This window comes from Alosa sapidissima, chromosome 8, assembly GCF_018492685.1.
Source record: "Alosa sapidissima isolate fAloSap1 chromosome 8, fAloSap1.pri, whole genome shotgun sequence".
In the NCBI taxonomy this organism is placed as follows: domain Eukaryota; kingdom Metazoa; phylum Chordata; class Actinopteri; order Clupeiformes; family Clupeidae; genus Alosa; species Alosa sapidissima.
Genome location: NC_055964.1, coordinates 37,942,888 through 37,952,887, shown reverse-complemented (window position 1 = coordinate 37,952,887; position 10,000 = coordinate 37,942,888). Strand labels below are relative to the sequence as shown.

The 10,000-nt window shown below is 44.8% G+C and overlaps 3 protein-coding genes across 4 annotated transcripts in view; 2 read left to right on the top strand and 1 right to left on the bottom strand.

The window, feature by feature from the left end:
• Nucleotides 1-3,818, top strand: part of hpdb (4-hydroxyphenylpyruvate dioxygenase b) — a 27,327-nt gene extending 23,509 nt beyond the window's left edge. Inside the window, exons 13-14 of one of the 2 annotated variants that reach the window (XM_042102294.1) lie at nucleotides 2,077-2,193; nucleotides 3,496-3,818. In XM_042102294.1, the coding sequence (XP_041958228.1) occupies nucleotides 2,077-2,193; nucleotides 3,496-3,606 (228 nt within the window). In that variant the 3' untranslated portion in view covers nucleotides 3,607-3,818. Of the gene's footprint in view, nucleotides 1-1,049; nucleotides 1,090-2,076; nucleotides 2,194-3,495 lie in introns of those variants that run through there. The other variant, XM_042102295.1, reaches the window with a different exon arrangement.
• LOC121716106 (chemokine-like receptor 1) overlaps nucleotides 1-10,000 on the top strand; it is a 965,204-nt gene that overhangs the window by 879,707 nt on the left and 75,497 nt on the right. The gene's annotated exons all lie outside the window — the stretch shown is intronic.
• LOC121716102 (betaine--homocysteine S-methyltransferase 1-like) overlaps nucleotides 5,916-10,000 on the bottom strand; it is an 11,539-nt gene continuing 7,454 nt past the window's right edge. Inside the window, exons 7-8 of the mRNA XM_042102298.1 lie at nucleotides 8,285-8,513; nucleotides 5,916-6,190 (exon numbers count right to left, since the gene is read on the bottom strand). Of these exons, the coding sequence (XP_041958232.1) occupies nucleotides 6,109-6,190; nucleotides 8,285-8,513 (311 nt within the window). The 3' untranslated portion in view covers nucleotides 5,916-6,108. The remainder of the gene's footprint in view (nucleotides 6,191-8,284; nucleotides 8,514-10,000) is intronic.

The window sequence follows — 10,000 nt, the reverse complement described above, 5'->3', positions numbered from 1 at the left end:
CTAAATTACCTTAATCTTTGAGTTAGTATATGGCTCATGATAGATAGATAGATAGATAGATACTTTATTGATCCCCAAGGGGAAATTCAAGGGTCTCAGTAGCATACAGACATCACACACAACATGCACTTACAGCAGAAATGGTAAACATAAGTATAATTATAAACATATAACTAAACTCCACTGTACAATAAGACAGTAGAAGATAAGACAGATAAGAAAACTAACTAAACTAAATACTAAATACACTATATAAGTTAAATTAAGAAAGTCCAATGTGCTTGAGGGTGATCAAGCATAAGACGCTTGTAGTGACAGGGCCGGGACTGGTGAGGTGCTAAAGGGAGTGAGTGTCATGGTGAAGGTGCAAACAGTAGTCCAACATTAGTCCAACAGTGCAAGAGTAAGGTCTAGAGACCAGCATAAATAATATGGACAAATAGGAAAGTAAAGTATAATGTAGACAAGGTAAAATAAAAAACTATAAAAAACTATGTCAGTGCAAGAACAGGTTGAGGTAATAGGGTTATAGCCATTCATTCATTCAGTATTGTAGCAGAAGCCTGACCGCAGCCATTGATCATGTGTGCTAATATAGCATGAAAAACAGTGTAGCAGTAAAACAGTAGTGAAAACATTAGGCTGTGTACATTAGTAAAACAGTAGTAAAACAGTAGTAAAGTAGTAGTGGGCAGTCAGTACTCAAACATGGAGAGGGTGGAGAGGCAGACTAAGCAGAGAAGTCTATCTCTCCTCTTTCCTTTAATGAGGCATTGAACAGTTCAATGGCTCTAGGAACAAATGACTTCCTCAGCCTTTCAGTTGTACATGGCAGTGAGCGAAGTCTCCAGCTGATCAAGCTCTTATGGTTTTTGATAGTGCTGTAGAGTGGATGACATTTATTCTCCAAGATGTTGATCAGTTTGTTTAGGGTCCTTTTGTCAGATATTGAAGTGATGCACTCCAGTTCAGCTCCCACTACAGAGCCAGCCTTCCTTACCAGCCTGTCAAGTCGCCCAGCATCCTTCTTCTTTGTGCTTCCTCCCCAGCATACTACTGCATAGAAGAGGGCGCTGGCCACAACAGACTGGTAGAACATCCTGAGGAGCTTGCTGCACACATTGAAGGACCGCAGCCTCCTCAGGAAGTACAGCCTGCTCTGTCCTTTCTTGTAGAGTGCATCAGTGTTGGCTGACCAGTCCAGTTTATTGTCCAGGTGGAGACCCAGATACTTGTAGGTGCTTACCACCTCCACATTGACCCCATCAATGGAGACTGGTAGTAGAGCGGGCTTAGACCTTCGGAAATCCACCACCATCTCCTTGGTCTTTGAAGTGTTGAGTTGAAGGTGATTGAGTTTGCACCATTGCACAAAGTCCTCCACCAGGCTCCTGTACTCCTCCTCTTGCTCGTCCCTGATACACCCCACAATTGCAGTATCGTCAGAAAACTTCTGCATGTGGCATGACTCGGTGTTGTAGCAGAAGTCAGATGTGTACAGGGTGAACAGGACTGGAGAGAGCACAGTTCCCTGTGGCGCTCCGGTGCTGCTGATCACAGTGTCAGAGAGGCAGTTCTTCAGTCTGACGAACTGTGGTCGCTCGGTCAGGTAATCTGTGATCCAGGTTACCAGGTGGGCAGCATCTGGGGTCTGTGTGTCTGATGGCTGTTGACTGAGGTCGTTGTCACCTCGTTGTTCGTGGTCGCCATGTGGGGGAGGGGTGCAATATCTCTTCACACCTTGACCCCAGATAAGGTCAGATAAGGCTGAAGAGCAGATGTGGTCTGCTTTGAAGCCAGCCATGCTGAGTCATAATGACATTTTGTTTGTAAACGTGTATGTATGTGTGTGTGTTTGTATGTATGTGTGTGTGTGTCTGTGTGCGTGTGTGTGTGCGTGCGTGTGTGTACATGTCTATGTGTGTGTGAGTGTGTGTGTGTGTGTACATGTCTATGTCTATGTGTGTGTATGTGTGTGTGTGCATGCGCATGTGTGTGTGTGTGTGTGTGTGTGTACATGTCTATGTGTGTGTGTGTGTGTACATGTCTATGTGTGTGTGTGTGGTGTGTGTATAGGAGCTAAAGATCTTGGTGGACTATGATGACCACGGCTACCTGCTGCAGATCTTCACCAAGCCTGTGCAGGACAGACCGACTGTCTTCCTGGAGGTTATCCAGAGACACAACCACCAGGTTAGGACACACACACACACACATATATATATATATATATATATATATATCAGAGTTTCCGCTAGAAAAAATGGTGCCGGTCAAAGTGACCGGCAGAGGTTTCGTTTTCCGGACATTTTTTGATGATATGCCGGTCAAATATCCTATTATCCCTTCTTAATTAGTTAAATTTAGGAAAACTGGAGACAGGCTATGTAGCTAAAAGAATTACATAATCAGGCTGTAGGTATAGAATGCAACATGTTCATTAGCCCAACTTAAACATGCCTAACAAGATCTAGCCAGTATCTTTTCATGGACAGCAAGAGTCCGCTTCGTTCGTTGTTTTAAAAAGGCTACGTTGTTTGTTGCTGCCGTTATCTCCAGTGGTGACTGTTTAACTTACACAGATGCGCACACACAAGAATGAGTGCTCAATCCACTACCCCCTAATGCTATGCCTCTTTATTTGATAACAATAAATTAAGAAATGTTTCCTATTCTGGGAAATGTTTAGATATTTTTCTTTCGGCCGCGGTTCAATGATACCGTTTAATTGTGCCAGAAATTATCCGCGGACCAGTAATCGCCTTGTCGAGGAGGCCCTAACCCTGCAGATCATAGACAGAGAACGCATAGGCCTACTGTATGCTTTGGGTAAAGAACACTTTGCGTGTCCAGTGTACACGGAGAATGACAGTGTCTTGGAGCGGCCGCACCCCCCGCAACTCCACTTCCAATGTCACTGATTCCGACAGATACGCCCGACACTTCTGCTTTTTATCTGGTGGTGGTGGAGTTGACCGGACATCTGAGGCTTCAGACGTTACCAATTTATCATCATCCATCGCGTCTGGCCTCTGAAAAAACTTTTAAGGCTCTGCCTGGGCCTGGCCATGTTTGAACCGCCTCAAACATGATTATTAGCCAATTTGACCGGAGAGATTTAATTTTGTCGGACATTTCATTTTTTTTTCGGCAAATGTCCGGTAATTACCGAACAACGGAAACCCTGATATACTGTATATATATATATATACACAAACACATAAACACAAACACACACAGTGGAAGAGAGAGTGAAAGAAATGTATAGGGGAGGGACAGTTTTTAAATGATTAACAGTTGTGGCATTATCCTAATGATGTCACGTGGTTATAATCCTAATGATGTCACGTGATTATAATCCTAATGATGTAACGTGGTAAAATCCTAAAGATGTCACGTGATTATAATCCAAATGGTTATAATCCAAATTATGTAATGTGATTATAATCCTAATGGTTATAATCCTAATGATGTCACGTGATTATAATCCTCTAGGGCTTTGGGGCTGGAAACTTCAAGTCTCTGTTCGAGGCCATCGAGGCTGACCAGAACGCAAGAGGCAACCTTACCATTTTAACTCCAAATGGCCTGTCCGAAAAACTCTGAAACTTACACACACACACACACATGTACGCACAAAGGCATGTTCACATAAAATACACTCACACTCTCTCTCACACACACACACACGTACGCACAAAGGCATGTTCACATAAAATACACTCTCACATGAAGTGCATATATTACATACAGATCATACACACATACGATACACACACACACACACTCTTACCCACACACACATACAGATCTACACATATGATACACACACAAACACACACACGCGCGCACACACACAAACACACACACTTGTGTTCCATATGATACACACACACGCACACACACACACTCTTACCCACACACACAAAGACACACACACACTTGTGTTCCATATCCATACAGATCTACACATACGATACACACACACACACACACACGTGTTCCATTTGGCCAAAGAGAAATATGCACATCAATGCAATCAAATGCAGTATTAACACATATATACTGGATATGAAGTGATGATTTTGAACATGCATATGTATTAACACATATATACTGGATATGAAGTAATGATTTTGAACATGCATATGTATTAACACATATATACTGGATATGAAGTGATGATTTTGAACATGCATATGTATTAACACATATATACTGGATATGAAGTGATGATTTTGAACATGCATATGTATTAACACATATATACTGGATATGAAGTGATGATTTTGAACATGCATATGTATTAATACATATATACTGGATATGAAGTAATGATTTTGAACATGCATATGTATTTGTAAATCCATTCCCAAGCTCTCAGACTATTTTAGGTAGATATTCAGTGTTACTGTTATCCAAATAACATTGAACAAAACCTCTTTTTCACAGTTAGTATACCCCATTAGTTGGTGAATATTATACTATTTGATGTTCTGTACCTTCATAGCTTCAATACTTTCATGCATATTTTATGCACATTTTTCATCAAATTTAATTAGTCAATGATTCTTTGTATGATATTGCTTTCTTTTATGTTCTGTTACCCTCTGCACAGCCACAACACATGACTGTTACTAGGGTAACACTGTTTACTCTGCAGCCACAACACATGACTGTTACTAGGGTAACACTGTTTACTCTGCAGCCAGAACACATGACTGTTACTAGGGTAACACTGTTTACTCTGCAGCCACAACACATGACTGTTACTAGGGTAACAACACTGTTTACTCTGCAGCCACAACACATGACTGTTACTAGGGTAACAACACTGTTTACTCTGCAGCCAGAACACAACTGTTACTGGGGTAACAACACTGTTTACTCTGCAGACAGAACACAGAGACTATTACTGGGGTAACAACACTGTTTACTTTGCATCCCAAACCCACATGCTAATCGTCATGTAGTCAAGGGAAACTGTCCGCTATGTAAGCACCTAGTGAATTCATGGGCCGTTTAGCCTGTATTACATTAATACACAGGATTAGATGTTAAAGTAATACAGGCTAAACGGCCCATGAACGTTTAGCCTGTAGAATACATTAAGATCTCATTAAAAACAAAAACTGATGGGAAACATCTTCAATTATTGTCTGATTCCATGTATGTGTGTGTGTTTGTGTGCATGTGTGTGTTTGATGGTAAGGATGGAAGACAACAGGATATGATTAAATGTTTTTATTAATCACTAAAATCCCATAAAAACTGACAAGGATTCACATAATTTATTTACATTAGGGCATTAGACACTGAAAACATTTCATTTTGTGCAGCTGTTTTTCCTGTTGATTTTCATTTCAGGTTACACAACAAAAAAATTGGCCTGATTAACTCATTGAATGCCAAGCTGTTTTCGGGAGCTTTGTCCTAGAGTGCCAGCAATCTAGACCATTGTTGATGATTTTTGTACAGCCACAGCATATTCTGTGTTATAGCTATGAACACATACAATAGCTCGATTAAAAGGTGAGACTTTAAGCTCTCAGTGGGTGCAAACCGTGTATTTCTACACGCCTCTGTTCCTGAGAAATCCCAAGCTAAACAGTGGCTAGTTTTCACCAAAATCGCAGTTTTTTTCTAGAAATGGAGATATAACGTCTTTCATGAAATATGAAGTGTTGCCTGTTACTTACTTGTGTGAACTTTCCGGGAAGTGATCAGCGAGACCTGGCGAGACTGCCACCTAGTGATAGACCCACGAAAATGGCCTTGTTTTGACCTGACGTGCATGCGTCACTGATTCGACCCAAAGCGGCAACCGAGTTATGATAAAACATCCAGATAAAATGTCCAGATTGTGGGTTTTCATGAGTTTCACGATCGTCATATATTTCATTTCCATTCATCACAGAGTTCCCAAAATCACATATAAGGTGTGTTAGAGTGTCTAGTTTCGTAATTTAAAAAAAAGCTAACAATGTAAAATTACGTTTTTGGCACTCAATGAGTTAAGGGGCTCAGTTTAGGCACCAGGAATAGCCAATGAGGGGCAGAGGCGGGCTTTAGGCACCAGGAATAGCCAATGAGGGGCAGAGGCGGGCTTTAGGCATCAGGAATGGACAGTGAGGGGCAGAGGGGTCTTCCAGAGGCGGGCTTTAGGGTCTCCCAGTGGGCACGGCTGGCCCTGTAGACACCAGAGAGGACACGTTAATCTCACACACACACACACACACACACACCAGAGAGGACACGTTAATCTCACACACACACACACACACACACACACACCAGAGAGGACACGTTAATCTCACACACACACACTTACACACACACACACACACCAGAGAGGACACGTTAATCTCACACACACACACACATACACACAACACACACACACACACAACTAGGTATGCACAGGTATGTTAAGATCGGATATCGGCCCCAATATTGACACAATATCGTAACACCCCCAATTATCACCACTTTTGTTCAGAAATTCTAAAACAACGATGTTTTTTAACACTTCAAAATAACATTTGCTAAATGAACCTTATATTTTTCAGTAGCCATAGGTGTGTAGATTTGAACAAAATCTGGTTTGGTTCTTAACGAGAGCATTTACTGCCTGAAATATCCGATTTTGTTCACCACGCTCGGAGTTATAGTGCTGGCCTGATGGGTCGCCTATTTACACCGTTTCTACGGCACATGAACGGTTAGAACGAGAATTCTTGTCAAGAAATTAAAATTCCACTGGAGCTCCGAGCGGTTGTGTACACGCAGCTTACAACACTGTTTACAGCTCTTCGAGTCACGGTAAAATGTCATTTTTGGTACATAGCTAATTTAGGTTTGTATAGAAATGGATATTAAGTGACACATACATGCAAGACGGCAGAAATACGGGTCCGACGGTAATAGGGGGAGTTCCGATAGCTGGATTGGGGATCGGAAAATGTAGCAGATGGCAGCTCGGGTTTAGTCGTCACGGGTTCAGACAACCTAGAGTTTAGAGTTTATCTCAGTGTTCCATTCCATCTCACCTCCATTCTGGAATACCTGCCCTGGCCTACAAACACCATCATAAACACCAGGCCTACAAACACCATCACCATCATAAACACCAGGCCTACAAACACCATCATAAACACCAGGCCTGCACACACCATCATAAACACCAGGCCTACAAACACCATCATAAACACCAGGCCTGCACACACCATCATAAACACCAGGCCTACACACACCATCATAAACACCATCATAAACACCAGGCCTGCACACACCATCACCAGGGCTACACACACCATCATAAACACCAGGCCTACACACACCATCATAAACACCAGGGGCCTATTGCACAAAACTAGGATAAGGGATTAAGCCGGGATATCTTGGTTATCCTGGCTCAATTTATCCGTGATCCAGTTGCACAAAAGCGGGATAGGGGGCAGCAGGATATGTTATGGTATAAATCACCATGGCAATTTATTCTGTGGAGCTAGCCTGCTCCAGACCAGGCTAAGTTCCAGGATCTATTTAATCTCATCCCTTATCTCAGTCAGCAGTCACCACAAACAGAAACCAATAATTTTTCCACTGCCCACTACACATTGTTATCACATATACCTAGACCCACTGTCATTATTTAAACGTTTGTGATCATTAATTAACTTTTACATACTCGCCATTCCCGACCTGTCATGTGACAATGTGACGTCACGGGAGTGCCTAACCATTTCACGCATGGTGGTTGCGGCACTAGTTGCAATATTCTCCTTAACAGAGGTGTTGCTGTTTGTTGCTGTTGTGAGAAGGCTATCTACCTACTTCACACCGTAGAAGAAGCACTGAAGCCGCTCTAGTTGCCATGGTGAATCAGTGAATCTGTGATCGGTAGCAGGGTCTGTTTGAGGGAGCCGTGAGCGCGCACTTATCCAAGATAGGTTTTAAGGTGTACTGACCTGGCCTTGACGTAGGTGCTGTACTGACCTGGCCTTGACGTAGGTGCTGTACTGACCTGGCCTTGACGTAGGTGCTGTACTGACCTGGCCTTGACGTAGGGCTTGCTGGTGTACTGACCTGGCCTTGACGCAGGTGGTGTACTGACCTGGCCTTGACGTAGCTGGTGTACTGACCTGGCCTTGACGTAGCTGGTGTACTGACCTGGCCTTGACGTAGCTGGTGTACTGACCTGGCCTTGACGTAGGTGGTGTACTGACCTGGCCTTGACGTAGCTGGTGTACTGACCTGGCCTTGACGTAGGTGGTGTACTGACCTGGCCTTGACGTAGGGCTTGCTGCTGCCCTCCAGGGCGCTGCCCCAGAGGCCGTGCTTCTGTGAGGCGGGGGGCAGGACGCCTCTCTCGGGGGCCAGCTCCTCGGCTATCGCGCGGATGTGGTACGCCTCGAACCCGCAGCAGCCGCCGATGTAGCGGATGCCCGCGTTGTACGCCTCACGCGCGTACTTGTGCACGTCCCAGCGGTTGACCACTCTGGACTCCAGCGCTGCAGAGAAGGAGGGCAGTACAGGAGACACACACACACACACACACACACAGGAGGGCAGTACAGGAGACACACACATACACACACAGACACAGACACAGACACAGACACACACACACACACACACACACACACACACACACACACACACACACAGGAGGGCAGTACAGGAGACGTACACACACACACACACACACACACACACACAGGAGGGCAGAACAGGAGACACACACACACACACACACAGGAGGGCAGTACAGGAGACGTACACACACACACACACACACACACACACACACACATACACACACACACAGGAGGGCAGTACAGGAGACGTACACACAAACACACACACATACACACACACACAGGAGGGCAGTACAGGAGACGTACACACACACACACACACATACACACACACACAGACAGACACAGACACACACACACACACACACACACACACACACAGACACACACACACACAGACACACACACACACCGGAGGGCAGTACAGGAGACGTACACACACACAGACACACACACAGACACACACACACACACACACAGACACACACACACACAGGAGGGCAGAACAGGAGACGTACACACACACACAGACACACACACACACACACAGACAGACACACACACACACACACAGGAGGGCAGTACAGGAGACGTACACACACACACACACACACACACACACACACACACACAGGAGGGCAGTACAGGAGACGTACACACATACACACACACACAGACAGACACAGACACAGACACACACACACACACACACACACACACACACACACACACACAGGAGGGCAGTACAGGAGACACACACACACACACACACACACACAGACACACACACACACAGGAGGGCAGTACAGGAGACGTACACACACACACACACACACAGACACACACACACACAGGAGGGCAGTACAGGAGACGTACACACACACACACACACACAGACACACACACACACAGGAGGGCAGTACAGGAGACGTACACACACACACACACACACACAGACACACACACACACAGGAGGGCAGTACAGGAGACGTACACACACACACACACACACAGACACACACACACACAGGAGGGCAGTACAGGAGACGTACACACACACACACACACACACAGACACACACACACACAGGAGGGCAGTACAGGAGACGTACACACACACACACACACACAGACACACACACACACACACACACACACACACACACACACACAGACACACACACACACAGGAGGGCAGTACAGGAGATCGTTAGCTCGAGTGGAGAGGAGGAGCTACGTGGAATACGCGCCCCTATCAGAAATGAGTCACATGGCACTTGCGTCATCTTCCAAAAAAACATTTTGCAACCCAAGTAGGCCATGTACCAAATACTCCTTGCGTAGCTCGACGCATCTTTGCAACCCAAGTAGGCCATGTACCAAATACTCCTTGCGTAGCT